This window comes from Perissodus microlepis, chromosome 19, assembly GCF_051167445.1.
Source record: "Perissodus microlepis isolate ML-2025 ecotype Zambia chromosome 19, ASM5116744v1, whole genome shotgun sequence".
Taxonomy (NCBI): Eukaryota; Metazoa; Chordata; class Actinopteri; order Cichliformes; family Cichlidae; genus Perissodus; species Perissodus microlepis.
In genome coordinates, this window is record NC_140479.1 from 25,430,663 (window position 1) to 25,445,434 (window position 14,772).

The window sequence follows — 14,772 nt, forward strand, 5'->3', positions numbered from 1 at the left end:
AAGCATGTATACCACAACACGGGCTTCCAAATCTGATATAAACAAGCCCGTACAAAATGACAATTAATTCAGTGCAATCCTGCAAACGGGCTGCATAAGTGCTTCTGTCAAAATATGTCGTTATTGCACAATTTCCTGCTTCTTGTGCAATTTCAGTTTGTAGAAGGGAAATGTGGCACAGTTAATATTGACCATTGCTTGATTTTTGTTTTTATTAATTTAATTTTTTTTTTATTTTACTCCCCTCCCCCGCCGTGTTCTCCAGCGCCACCAATAGGTCGAATTATAGGTGTGTTTATGCACTTGAATCGCTTGCTTTATTTATTTATTTATTTGTTTATTTTATTATAATAATTTACAACTGTCAGGTTTCCACCACATTCCCACAGCAAATTATAAACAATTATAAAGGTTAACATGCATGCATAAATTGTTTTGTTTAGCTGTTAAGTATAATTCGTGAGGTCTGTCCAAAAAGTTAGATTACAATATGTGTAATCATAAAAATGAGTCCATCTTTTTCTTATTTGATTTGTTGTTCCAAAGAATTTTCGAGGAAATTTATAACCTATAATATGTGCAACCACAAAACAAATGAGTTCTACTTTTCAGATGATTCCTGTGAAAAAGTTTATTTTTCATTGACATTTAGCAATCATTTAGATGTACATGTTTCTGGGATTATATATTACATAATATTTTATCTGCAATTCATTAATTTTGTTTTATATGTAGTATCTAAAACGTAAGAACCGAAACTTTATGGCAACTGGCATCTACAAACAAAACATTCCCATAAAACTTCCCACAATAGTTTTATTTTGCTGCTGTAGAAACATAAACTAGTCTGATTCACTGAGTGTTTCTTTGAGGTCAGTCACTGTCATACTGTATTTTTTTACAGAAGCGGGTTTCCTAAAAAGCTGACAAGTTTTTGCTGGGTATATTTGTAACAGAGGATCTTTAGGCCAAGTCTCATTAAAGTTAAATGAGATGACACAGAGGTTGTGTGTGGCATTGCTCGCTCTTCTGTAACAGGCTTTCAAACCCAGTATCCAAAAGCCTGTGTGTAGAAGATGACCACCATCTGCACCATTTTTACTGTGGACACTTAGGGGAGGACTTTCTCTAATAGATTGAATTGACTTTGCTGTCCCAACAGGAAATCTTTTCAATATATCATAACACAATACCAATATTTACTTTGTTTGTTTGCTTTTTTTTTTTATTACTGAGTTCCTTGTTATATTATAATAAGCTTTTTAAATGTCATTTGTTATTTTATTTTCTGATTTTTGTTTCTTAAGCTCATTCATTTTATATTGTTTGACATTTTTATTTTCATGTAAATTTATATTCTTGAGTATTTTACCTTATAGCTATTTTTGTTTTGTCATGTTGTATTATGTCATACTGAGCTATTCTATTTAATTTAAGCAATTCTGTCTTAGGTTACAGCTGCTCTAGCATAATTTCCCTTCTGGGATGAATACTGTAGTATCTTATCTTAAATGCCCTTTAACCTTGCTGAGTTGCTAGACTCCCTTATCATCGCTGTAGCTTTAATGGTTGACAGTTCTTTAAATGAGCATGGTATTCACATGGATGCAGGGGTCTCGAAAATTAAGATGTAATCAAGAGGAACTGAGCAATACATGAATCAATGTAACATGTCATGATCCATTTACTCTGAAGGGTCTGTTTGGTAAAAATGAGATATTATTTAAAGAAAAATTAAAATATATGTTATGAAAATGAGTTAAAATGTATTACATTTACACTAGACATCCATGAGCCAAAATGTGTCCAGTGTGCTAAGCAATCAAAATTAAGTGCATTGTGTCTAACTGCACTCGGCCAGTAAAATAACCACCACATGCATGTTTTTCAGTTTGGAGTGTTTCTAAACCCATTAAATCCAACATGAAAATAACACTGTCCTCAGTTAGTTAAACTAGTCAATATCACAGTTTTTATACTATGCAAATCCGTCCTGCATCAGGCTTGCATAAACCAATGACCGGGGGGGATATAGGTTATTTTAATAATAATAATAGATAATAGATGGATATAGGTTACTTTAAAAATGAAATACAACATGCAAAACTGCATATCGCTAATGCCTCATACTGGGAAAACGTGTGTTTGCTTGTATTACTGGAATATATCCCCTCCTCTTACTTACTGCCATACTATACTTACATATCTTACTGTCTTGGAGCAACTGTGACCACATAATTTCCTCAGGGATTAGTAAAGTATTGTGAGTCTGATTCTGTTCCATTAAATCCTCTCTCATCTAAACTCAGGGCTGGGTTTGGGTTTTTTTTGTTTGTTTGTTTTTCTTGGAGACTCGCCAGGTTCTGCAGGACACTGTGTAACAGCTGTGGTTCAAGTTCGTTATTGCAAAAGATAACTGTTATACTGTTATGCAACCTGGAGAAGAGCGATAGATAGGAATAAGCACGTTTATTTCTGAAGATTTAATTTTGAAAATAAAGCGGAAGTGACGTAGACATCCTTTAACTTAGTTTTGGTTGTAGCCATGGGGTTAGGGTTACTGCTTCATTATTGCAAACATTTTAAGAGATACTTATTATTCTTAACATCTTAACAGATACTCTGACCTGTAACTATCGTAAAACGCTTCGACCGTAAGTAGACACCGTTCGCACATGCGTGGTACCGATCGGGTTTCCGGTACGGATCGGGTAGTGACAAGCCACTTTAAAAGTATACGCGTGTCCTGTAGCCCACTTGCTTCCACCAAATGGACTGCTGGATTGTGTCTGCTCTCAGCTGGTTTATACCAGTTTATTTACTCATCCATTTACTCTGCTTCCTTTTCGCGGATGCAGACTTCACTCTCTTCTGGGCAAGTCTAGCGGGGCACAAGCCAGGTGAGTCAAACGAAACACACCCCACGTTGTCCTCACCTTCTTGTTTATAACGAAGGTAATCCGTCCTATGAGGGGACAAGCACGGGTAACCTCTCTGTTTGTGATTGATAGGTTGAACTGTCAAAGAACAATAAGTTGATTTTATAAGGCTTCGTCTTCAACTCCGATTGACCTCTGAACTCTTTAACGGCAAAACGTCATTTGTGTTTAGAAGATAATGTGTGCCATGCTAACTTTACTCTGATGTGAGCCTCAGCAGAACACACAGCTTCTTATATTATATAGACAGGTAATCATACAACAAATTCCGTATAATGTTACAATATGCACTTAATAATTTCTCTGTATGAATGTCAAAAGTCTTCCATTTTAGTGCACTGGAACATTTTCTTAACAGTGACCACAGGTAGTCAACAAAAGTACTAAAGGCAAAACTATCCAAGAGTTCAAGAGTCTTCTGTGAAAAAGATAAAATAAGTAATAATAATTTTGGTGAAAGTAAGAGCATACAATAAGAGTGCCGTATTCAGTTAAAACAAAATCAGGCAATCTTTATGACTCCTCTGTTGCTAACTGCTAAGTGTCGTAAAAGAAATTCGCCTTGTTGACTGTTGTGGTTTGTGTCAACCAGAGAGGAAGCTGAAAGGGCTGGTAGTGTGGATCACTGGAGCATCCAGTGGTATTGGAGAAGAGCTGGCCTACCAGCTGGCAAAGTGTGGCTCACGTCTCATCCTGTCTGCCCGCCGTGAGGATGAGCTACACAGAGTGAAACGCCATTGCTTAGGTAAGATAAATTAAAATGATGTTGTTATGTATTCAACATCCGTGCTTTAACTTTTTACCTTTTCAGTCAGTTCAGTTGCAACTGGGCATTAGGTTGATTTCAGTTCAGTCTTACTTGCTTGTGATCAGCTGAATAATTTTTATTCTTTCATTTTCAAGAGACGTCCGAACTTAAGGATGACGATGTTCTTGTTCTTCCCCTTGATTTGCTGGAGAGGACATCACACGAGGAAAGAACAAAAACAGTTATTCACTACTTTGGGCATGTAAGGCTGCTCCAGGTGTTCTTAGTTTCATTACCACATTAATATTTCCTGACGACTGACAACTTATTTAAAAGACGCTGGTTTTAAACCAGGAATCAAACAATGACCAAATTAAAGTTTTATTTCACCAGATTGTAGATTGATAACTTTTCAAGTCACGTCATCTTTCTGCACTTTTTTATCCTATCTTATTTTTTCATTCCTCATCAGATTGATATCCTCATTAACAATGGCGGTCGAAGTCAGCGCTCTCTGTTCTTGGAAACCAGCGTGGATGTGTGCCAGGCCTTGATGGAGCTCAACTTCTTAGGTACGGTATCTCTAACCAAGCAGGTGCTGCCTCACATGACGCAGCGAGGCAGGGGGAGCATCGTGACTGTCAGCAGCCTAGTCGGCCTCGCCGGGGCGCCTCTTGCAACAGGATACTGTGCCACCAAGCATGCTCTTCAGGTGACGCAATTTCTCATGACTCTGTGGTTCTGTGGTTTGAATTCAACTCATTTAATGTAATTGAATGTTTCTGCATCTCGTCTAAACTTAGCATTAGTTATATATGGGGAACAAAGGAAGGAAAAAAAACTATTACCGGTCCCAACTGGGTAAGTGGTGTTGCTGTATTTTCCACAGGGTTTTTTCAATGCCCTTCGACCTGAGCTGACTGATTATCCAAAGATACTAATTAGCATGGTGTGCCCAGGGCCAGTCCAATCACAGATCATCAGCAACGTCTTCACAGAGGAGCTAAACAAGGTAATGCATTTTATTTGCTGTTTCGATTTCACATTTGTGACGTAAGTGCTTTTTGAGAACGTTTGCTTTCAGTAACTATTTTTCCTTCCATTACGTAAAGCCTGTGGCATCAGTTGGAAGCCAGGAACACAAAATGCCAACAAGTCGCTGTGTGCATTTAATGCTAGTGGGAATCGCCAATGGTGTCAAGGAGATGTGGATTGCACAGCAGCCCTTCCTCCTGTTTTACTACGCCTGGCAGTATGCTCCTACATTTGCCTGGTTCATCACAGACCTGCTGGGAAGGAAGAGAGTTCAAAATTTTAAAGCTGGTGTGGTACGTACATAATATGCACAGGGTGTATGTAAAAGATGGGTGTAGCCACCAAGACATCATGCCTTGGCCTCTGGACTTAGAATTCTGAAGGCATCATGTTGATTTTTTTTTTTTTAAATTTGATTTTTTTGCGCCAAAAGTGAACATATTTAGATCAGAGGGTGAGGATATTGGCTCAAGTTAGCAACAAGCTAATTAGTGCTAAATAGCAGACTAATAAAACTAATGCACAAACTGACAGGCTGTACATAATAGCAGGGGATATTAAGCAGCACAGACCCAGTTAAGAGGTCCAGTTCAGCTCCCTGTGTCTGTAAACCTGTCAGTCAAAGCGTTCAAACCCCCAAATTTCAGCTTGATAAACAGGCAGAGCAAAACATGTTATGAGGGGAAACGGGTTATAGAGACTTTGATGTAGATGTGTTTTTTCATGGCTGAGCTTGGTTATTGGGTACATAAAAGGTTGATGAGGCCATTGCAAGTCATTCATTAGTTTCTGGAGTGTGCACTCAAGCATTTTTGATGCAACCATGTTTTCTTATATTTATATATAAATTAATATAAAGCACAAAATCTAAAACTTGTGTCTTATATTGTAGGGTAAAGACCACACAATAATAGATCCTATCTTCTTGCCCTGGTTATGCAGTTGAGCCTTATTTGTGTCCTTTTCACTCCCTGTCATTTAAGTGTGTGAGAATTTTAAAAATGTCTATAGCTCATACATAGAGTCCAGACCTGCTTTAATTCTTCATGGCATAGATTTAACAAGGTGCTGGAAACATTCCTCAGAGATTTTGGTCCATAGTCACATGACAGCACCACACAGTTACTACAGATTTATTGGCTACACATCCATGAGGTGACTCTCTGGAGTCTACCAAATCTCAAAAGTGCTCTATTGGGTTAGGATTCAATGACTGCAGAGGTTGTTTGAGTACAGTGAACTCTGTGTCATGTTCAAGAGACCAGTTTGCGTTGATTTGAGCTTTATGTCTCAGGTTATCCTGCTTCAAGCAGCTGTCTGAAGATGAGGTGATAAAAGGGTAATACTCAATTGATCCCAAGCAACCCAAATATCCATCCTTTTATTTTCTTTACACCAAATTCTGACCTTACCATCCAAAGGTAGCAACAGAAATTGAACCTCATCAGACAAGGCAACATTTTTCCAGAGTTCTGTTGTGCAACTTTGGTGAGCTTGTCTGAATTGAAGCCTCAGTTTCCTGTTCTAAGCTGACAAGAAATGGCACCCGGTGTGGTCTCCCTATTGTGTCAATGGGGCATTTTCACCCGAAGAACTGCAGCTCACTGCATATTTTCTCTTTTTCAAACAGTTTCTGAAATACGCTTACCAGCTACATTCATACATCTGCTACATTTAAAGTTACTCTAATCACTTTTCTGCCTCCATGAGGCAGAAACGGTCTGTTTGAACCTCAGCAGGTCATCTGAATCATCTTTACTTGCCTAAACTCATTGAGTTTGCTCCCTTGTGATTGGATGGTTAGATGTTTGTGTTACTGATCAGCTGACTAAAGTGGCCAGTGAGTGTAATTATGTCAGTGTTTAATGGAGAGGGAGGAGAATGCATATAAATTGCATACTGGACCTTAAATATAAAGAGGTTAATTTACAGAAAGGTCATTTTGCAGCTGGGTGGCCGTTGTTGATTCACATGCTTCAGAAGGATCATTTTGAAACAGAAAGAGCCTAAAAAAACATGAATAGCATAACAGTGAAATCCCTGCCTATAAAGCTCGTCATCTTGTGACCACCTTGAAATTTTTTTTAAGAAGTACAAATATTAACAGCATGTCTATTTGGACGTTTTCCTTTCCTTTAAATTATTTTGATTTGATTCAGGGAAGTAGAAAATCAGTGCTGACAGCTACCCTCTTCCTTTTGCAGGATGCAGACTCTGCATACTTCACTAAACCAAAGACCTCCTGAAAGCCGCGTCCTCAGGAAGAAACATTTCAACGTGTTCCTAAAGTTGGACTTTGGTTGTTTTGTTTTTTTTTTCCATCCAGAAGGAAGAATTCAAGGACATGACTGTTTAAAAGCTCAGTTTAAAAGCTCTTCTTGTCTCAGACGTAGTTAGTCTGTTTTTCCCTTGGTTTTTTTTGGCCTAAAGAATGATTACAGATTTGAATGACCTTTTGGATGACTAATAAAGTTTACTTCAAATAAATTTTCTTTTGTGCCAGGTTGTTTAATGAAACATTAAACTGCTGTTTGATGAGCAATTTTTATTGTAAGCATATGAAAGATTAGAGGACTTAGAAAATTTACACTTCCTTTAAAGGGACAAGTAAAATTATCAACACAACATCAACCAACCGTCTAATGAAATAACGTTCTTAATAGCCCACCAGTTTTGTCCAGGCCCTGGAATCACAATTTTAATGTGATGAGACTAAGTTTCAATTTTAGCTGTTTCTAAATCATGGTGAATTTACTGACAGTCACCTGTTTGTGTTTCATACACTTTGCAGCTTCAGTTTTAATTTAAATTATATATATTTTCAACATGTTTCTGTGACAGAAAAAAACAACCACTATGTAAGTTTCAAAGACTTTTGAAATTGGTGTTAATTATTGACCCTTATTCTTCATAACCTCTGAAATTCTTTGTGGCAAGCTTGATATCAACTTCCTTCCTATTGGTGTCAAGATTGACTCATAGTTTAAAAAAAAAAAAAAAAAAAAGGCCTCAAAGACTAACTTCTTACAATGACCAGGGAGCAATTTGATGACACTTTGGTGCATTTTCAAGCATGATGGAAAACCATGTCTCTAGGCTAAAGTAATATTTAAATGGTTCAAATATCATCAAATTAACATTTTGGATCCATAGACAAGAAATATGATACATTTGGTCTTTTGGGGTAAAAAGTGGGAACCCACAAGTTAATCAGCTTGAACTCTAACAAGGCAGGAATGGATCCCAATCAGTCAAGAAACCACAGAGTGTTTTAAAAATTATGAAGAAGAAGAATAAAGACTTTAAATATTGCTCTCTAGGTTTAAATCTGAAAATACTAGAGAGGAAGTGATTACACAAGTGGTTACACTTTAACCACCTCTCATTATAGGTTGCGGTGTAGTTACTTAAATCATAAGTTTGTTGGTTGTGCATGTGTGTTGTTTTACAAGGAATGGAGTCCTGCACTGTATCTGCACTGAGCTGCTTCATAGCATTTTGTTTACTTGTCTGTTTAATTGGCTTCATTTTCGCGGATGCAGACTTCACTCTGCTTTGGGCAAGTCTGACAGGGCAAAGGCCAGGTGAGTGAAACAACCATCCCCCAGCACTGTGAGAAGTTTCTTATTAATAAAGAAGGGGCTCAGATTTGTGATCAAATGTGCATCTCAGTAAAAATTAAAAATAAAAAACCATTAATCAGCAAAGGATAAGTTTATAAGTCTAACTGACCCTGGCAAATTTTGGAAGAGATCATACATTTTTCTCTTATCAATTATTCACAAATGTTTTCGTATCAGGGAGCAGTGGCAGTCAGAGGAGGCCTCCTCAGAGCCTGTTGATGTTACTAAGTGCAAAGTTATCCTAAAGGGAAAGCACAGACTGTCTGTTAGCCAAGGGTTTGTTTTATTAAGTAAAGGTGTTTCTGTTTAGAACAATCTTTGATAGCAGTGCAGTGATTTTTGTGAAGCTGAAATGTAATACCTTAAAGAGGGAAGTTGTGCCCAAGGATCACTGTTAAGGACAACAGCTACAGAAAGCTAAATTAGACTGAAAACCTGCACTGAGACCTAAAATGTGAATTCATTATGTACTGTGCTGTACTGAAGGGGATAAAACCGGGATTATACTGTACCATTATAACTAGGCCTGCCATGTTAATGTGTAAGCAGGAGTTTGATGTTGTAGCTAGTCAAATATAGGTCAAACTTTAACTATTTTATGCTGTTAGATAGTTTTGTAAGGAGAACTTTAGTCTTCACCATAATTAGAAAGTAAAGCATGATGCATAGAGTATCATTAAAACTTACAGGCATCTGGCCTCTTGTACTTGAGTGTAACCAGTGGTTTCCAACTTGTTTTAAACCTTCTTTATTTCCATTCATGAAGACATCTCTTGATTTGACAGCTTAGCAATGATACACCTATCTCTTCGAGAGTTCTCTTGACTTGTTTAGATGTTACTGAAGGGGAAAAAGGAAAGGATACTGTGACCAGCCACTTTAGTTTTCATCTGTGGTCTTTCAGGCCTTTTTGGTATTTTTGAGATGGCCATCCTTCCATGTACACCCTGGACAATTTCAAATCAACAGTTAACCTAACCCCACTAATTGCATGTTTTTGACTTGTGGAGGGAAGCTTCAGTACCTGGAGAGAACCCATGCAAACATGGGCAGAACATGCAAACTCCACACAGAAAGGCCCCGACCAGATGGTGGAGTGAAACTTTATTTCCTTTTTACCAATGTACCAGATTATGGATTTGGCCGCTCCTTAGGTTTTTGCTATCTCTCTGAAAGTTTATAAAGACCAAAGAACTGTAGCAGGAAATGTTGACTGTTGTGGTTTGTGTCAACCAGAGAGGAAACTGAAAGGGTTGGTGGTGTGGATCACTGGAGCATCCAGTGGTATTGGAGAAGAGCTGGCCTACCAGCTGGCAAAGTGTGGCTCACATCTCATCCTGTCTGCCCGCCGTGAGGATGAGCTACACAGAGTGAAATGCCATTGCTTAGGTAAGATAAATTGTTTTAAATTGTCAAATTATATCAAAGTAAAGTAGATTCCAGCCAAAAGAAACCCACTTAATGTGAAGGAACACTTAAGCTTGGGTACATGGACGTATATGGAGTATAACACATTAATAACATGCTAGGTTTCCATATGATGTCAGTTATAGTTTGTTCAGTTTTACTCATTTACTCATTCATTGACTAAATGAATGCTTTTTGTCCTTTATTCTTTAAGAGACCTCTGAACTTAAGGATGAGGATATTCTTGTTCTTCCACTTGATTTGCTGGAGAGGAGGTCACATGAGACAAAAACAAAAACTGTGATTGCGTACTTTGGACACGTAAGCTTACTGCAGTTGCTCATAGTTTCATGAATTTTTTTGTTGTTGCATTAATAACTCATCTATAACATTCAAATACTGGGTTTGATTTACATAATAGAGACCACCTTTGTCTTATTTTAAAGACATCCTTTAATGGATGGTTATTTTCACTTCACTTTGTGGATGAAGTTTATTTTTTCATTATTCAAGTCATTTTCTAAGAACCTGTGACAGTGCGTAAATTAAAGACGTTTTACTTTAACAAGGTGTAGAAAACCCGGATATATATGCCATACATGAAAAAGGGCTAAGGTAAAATATAGCAAAACGTATTTCCAGCGTGGGGCCTCTTTTTGCTTCATATTGGAGCTGTTTTTAGTCAACATTCTGTCTGAACTGCAGGCATGTTGGACTCTTTTACTACAAAACCTTCCTTTTGTAGCACATGCAGAATGTCAGTTTGGAACCAGCATCCAAAATCTGTATCCTTCAGCATTAATGGTGTGCTGTCACAGATATGCTTGTTACCTATGCTGTGTGCACCAATGCAGCCCCAGATGCTGACCTTTGGCCTTTGTTCTCACAGTAAGCCCGGTTGTCTGTCTCCTTTTCTAGCCCGGACCATGTGTGGCACCCACGATTTCCAGGAACTATTTCAAATTTGGATGATCAAACTGCAGTTATTAAATCCCCCTCAGGGCTCTAGAGTGCGACCAATTTGGTCGCAAATGCGACCAAATTTTTCAGTGGTGCTACTAAAAAAATATATTTGGTTGCACCTGTGCGACCAACTGTTCGGGTAGCAAACAAAAAAAAAAATCTGCAACCTTCCCTGTGGTCAACAACAGACACAGACACACATTATGCCCCTATCGTGGACTAAACCAATCAGAGATGGTAAGGGGCGGGACCTCTCTGATTGGCCGTGGTCCAGTTGAAAGTGCAGGTGGAAGTGGGAGGTGAGTAGCTTGAATAAAGCCATATCAATTCATTAAATCCTGAATCGACTTAAATATAACTGTGTTTTGCCAGAAACGCCAGATTCTCAGATTAAAGCTCACAAAACCATTTCAACAACAACCAAACAGCAGATGAGAGCAGGTACACGGATTCCACACAGAGACGTAAACACAGAGCGGAACCGACGCATCAGAATCAACTTTGTCTTTCTCGGCTTTCTCACCCGACGGCCCGTAGACGGACACGCTGTCGGAGCTTAGCGATTCTGATGCGTCGGGTCCGCGCTGTGATTACGTCTTTTTGCGCTGATTCTGAGCTGCAGGTTTTGTCTCTCTCCAACCAAAATTCACCGAGCCAGCAGCAAAAGAAGCAGCAAACTGCGCTTCACATTTGATCAATGTCGTCATGAATTTTGCTGTTTTGCTTCCAGGACTATTAAAATCACACTCCATGCACAGCTAGCTCTCTCTATCTCTCTGTACTTCAAGAACAGTTTCCCGTCTCCAATCTCTGTTTTCTGTATTATTCATTCGCTTATTACCCACCAGTCTACCGTTGTTTACAGCGCTGTCGGCTGCTGTCTTTTTCTTTTCTTTTTTCACTTAAATGACCTCGGACAAGAAAGCCTGTTTTTTTCTGTTGTTCAATACTGAAGAAATTTAAACTTTATATGCAGAACATTGTAGAATATTTTTAAGGTTATCTGCAATAAAAAGCCATACCAGGAAAATCTCCTTCATGTTTTTCTGTTTTATTCTCAGTTACTTTCACACAAAGGCATCTGCTGTGATGTTCACAATTCTGATGAAGTCAGTACTGATAAATGATCAGAATTATAATATTTCTGACTGTCTGAGGCTAAGTTGAATCGAATCGGGACTTTGAAAACCGGAATCGAATGGATTATAGAAATCAGTGACGATACCCAGCCCTAGTGAGCAGCCTAGGCACGACAGAAGTGGATGTAGCTGTAATAGGAAAAGAACTATTGCTAACTTTTCTGTTAAGTTAAGGCCTGATCCTTCTGAAATTCATAGCCAGTGCTCTGACACGGTGTCATCAATCTTTGAATGCTGAAAAAGCACAGTGTATCCAGAAAAACACATTATATTATATAAATTATTATAAAATTTGTGTGCGCCTAACTTTTGTGCCGGTACGCCTAACTTTTTAAAGTTAGGCGTACCGGTACGCCCATGGCAAAAAGTTAGTCTAGAGCCCTGCCCCTGTTAGCTGTGACATGTCCCACCACTTTTAAAGCCTAACACTGTTGTGCCCCTTTTACAAAAGCATGTCTACTGAGATGTATTCCAGCAGTCATCATCTGATCAGAGCCTTTTAACTGTTATTTTAAATCCACATGCACCATCTCTTCTGAGGTTGTAAACTCTCAGATAGCTACTCTGTTTTAAATGTCTGCTGAAAACAATTTTTTTTCTCCATAAACATTCACCCTTACACTTGTGATAGTTTTGATGAGACATGTCCTCTATTCAATAATAATAAAAAAGACTAAAGCTTATACTGAAACTAATAAAAACTAAACTAAAACTTAACATTTTCGCACAATAAAAACTAAACTGAAACAACAAAATCCACTCTGAAAACTAACTGAATTAAAATAAAAACAAATTAGAAAGTACAAAACTATAGGTACTCTGGTGTCTACGAACTGTAAACTGAAATAAATGAGATTTCAGATGATGTTCTTTTCCATCCCTCATCAGATTGATATCCTCATTAACAATGGCGGTCGAAGTCAGCGCTCTCTGTTCTTGGAAACCAGCGTGGATGTGTGCCAGGCTTTGATGGAGCTCAACTTCTTAGGTACGGTCTCTCTAACCAAGCAGGTGCTGCCTCACATGACGCAGCGAGGCAGGGGGAGCATCGTGACTGTCAGCAGCCTCTTTGGCCTTACCGCTGCGCCTCTTGCAACAGGTGCCTCTGCTAGCAAGCATGCTCTTCAGGTGATGAGATTTCAGAAAGGAGATTATGACTTTTTTATTTCAATTAATTCTTTTCAACTAAATGTATTAGTTGTTAGCTTGTGGGAACAGATCTGGATCTCTGCTGTATTATCCATAGGGTTTCTTTAATTCCCTTCGAACTGAGCTGACTGACTATCCAAAAATACTAATTAGCACAGTGTGTCCAGGGCCCGTCGAATCACAAATCGCCAAAAATGCCTTTACAGCAGAAATAAACAAGGTATTTTTTTTAGTTGATATACCTAATATAACCATTTCAAAGCTGTTTTAAGTAACAAGTTTTCCTCTCATTACTTCAAGCTTCCACCCACAGTTGGACATCTGAAGAGGATGCCAACAGATCGCTGTGTGCGTTTAATGCTAGTGGGAATTTCCAATGGTGTCAAGGAGATGTGGATCTCTCAGCAGCCCATGCTCCTGCTTTACTACGCCTGGCAGTATGCGCCCACATTCGCCTGGTCCGTGTCCGACAGGTTGGGCAGAAAATGGGTGCAGAATTTCAAAGCTGGTCGGGTAGGTCCAGAAAGTTTTTATGGTGCAAGATTCCCTTGTAGATATATTATTTACATATTAGTGTAGGTCTGAGAAAATCAAACATCACCATATTTTTACCAAGTACTCTGATCAATATGAGTATATATTTGGGCTTTATGAGTTAGTAAAAACCTTTTTTCATAATATTTGTTTTACACATTTTGACTTGGTCAGGAGCATGCAGGTGAACATGCAGCTTTTTTCCACTTTACTTGGGGCACATCAGATGTTGCCGTTTCTTTCTGCAACATTTGTGCTGCTGCAGTATTCTGCAAGGTTAGCTATGCTAGATTAGACCTGAGACTGGTGGGTTCTCACTGTGTGAACAGGCTGAAAATACTTGAATAAAGTTGAACTATGTGTGCAGCGCTGTCTCTTAACAGCTGGGAGGCTCTAGCTTCTACTGACCTTGGTTGAGTCTAATAAGAAGAAGGCAGTGGCTAGGGTATGACAGTGAGCATGACTACTTCCCCCTGGTGCTGACTGGATAACTGACTGACCAGTGTGTCTGGTGGCCTCTGCTGGACAGTGACAGCTGAGGGCCATGCAGAAAGGTCATGCCACTACTGGCTAGCCATTGTGGATTCACTTGCTTGGGATGGAGGAGGATCATTTTGGGACCAAAAAAAAAGGAAACACTATAAAGACTTACAGAATCTAAACATTCCTCTACAGTGAAATAGTTGGGCAATGTAAGGGGCATGCTTGTGACCAATAAAGTATCTCAAGATTTACAGATGTCAACATGATATATATTCAGACAATTTTCAACCTTGAATAAAATAATTTTTCATTTTTGGTGCAAATCAAGTGCTGATAGTTAGCGTCTTCTTTGGTAGGATGCAGACTCTGCGAACTTGACTAAACCGAAGACCTCCTGAAAATCACATCCTCAAGAGGAAATTGCATTCCTAATGTTGGACTTTGTATTTTTTTCTGCTTTCATGTCATGTCACCTTGGGATGGCTGTTGCGGGCGATAAACTGGCGATGTATAAATGAAATTGAATTGAGTCTTGAAATAAATATTTAGAGACATAACTGATTTGAAAGCTCCATGCCCTCTTCCTATCTTAAATGAAATGTTTGTAACCAATAATCAACTTGTGGTACACAGCCTTGAAGAATGGACAACAAGCTATAAAGACTATATTAAGAATGGCAATGTTTCTGCAACGACCCTTTAAATGCCTACAAAAATTGAGTTATGTTCAGTTTTCTCTATCCCGGCAAGTT

The 14,772-nt window shown here is 38.6% G+C and overlaps 2 protein-coding genes across 2 annotated transcripts; both read left to right on the forward strand.

The window, feature by feature from the left end:
- Window positions 1–2,506: 2,506 nt before the first annotated feature.
- On the forward strand, window positions 2,507–7,210 carry dhrs7 (dehydrogenase/reductase (SDR family) member 7). The gene is made up of 7 exons (XM_084914745.1): window positions 2,507–2,900; window positions 3,532–3,684; window positions 3,843–3,949; window positions 4,160–4,399; window positions 4,577–4,699; window positions 4,800–5,015; window positions 6,927–7,210. The coding sequence occupies exons 1-7, from the start codon at window positions 2,771–2,773 to the stop codon at window positions 6,966–6,968; spliced, it is 1,011 nt and encodes a 336-aa protein (XP_084770871.1). The 5' UTR covers window positions 2,507–2,770; the 3' UTR covers window positions 6,969–7,210.
- Window positions 7,211–7,302: 92 nt separating this feature from the next.
- Window positions 7,303–14,545, forward strand: LOC146366109 (dehydrogenase/reductase SDR family member 7-like). The gene is made up of 7 exons (XM_084914746.1): window positions 7,303–8,306; window positions 9,582–9,734; window positions 9,967–10,073; window positions 12,743–12,982; window positions 13,101–13,223; window positions 13,304–13,516; window positions 14,377–14,545. Exons 1-7 carry the CDS (start codon window positions 8,156–8,158, stop codon window positions 14,416–14,418), a joined length of 1,029 nt encoding a protein of 342 aa, XP_084770872.1. The 5' UTR covers window positions 7,303–8,155; the 3' UTR covers window positions 14,419–14,545.
- Window positions 14,546–14,772: the final 227 nt, after the last annotated feature.

What these genes read in the sequence shown, in the direction of transcription:
- dhrs7 (XM_084914745.1), top strand. Translation starts at nt 2,771, where the DNA reads ATGGACTGCTGGATTGTGTCTGCTCTCAGCTGGTTTATACCAGTTTAT. An exon ending in TCTAGCGGGGCACAAGCCAG is followed by an intron (nt 2,901 to 3,531) that starts GTGAGTCAAACG and finishes TGTGTCAACCAG; the next exon opens with AGAGGAAGCTGAAAGGGCTG. An exon ending in AAAATTTTAAAGCTGGTGTG is followed by an intron (nt 5,016 to 6,926) that starts GTACGTACATAA and finishes TTCCTTTTGCAG; the next exon opens with GATGCAGACTCTGCATACTT.
- LOC146366109 (XM_084914746.1), top strand. Translation starts at nt 8,156, where the DNA reads ATGTGTGTTGTTTTACAAGGAATGGAGTCCTGCACTGTATCTGCACTG. An exon ending in TCTGACAGGGCAAAGGCCAG is followed by an intron (nt 8,307 to 9,581) that starts GTGAGTGAAACA and finishes TGTGTCAACCAG; the next exon opens with AGAGGAAACTGAAAGGGTTG. An exon ending in AGAATTTCAAAGCTGGTCGG is followed by an intron (nt 13,517 to 14,376) that starts GTAGGTCCAGAA and finishes CTTCTTTGGTAG; the next exon opens with GATGCAGACTCTGCGAACTT.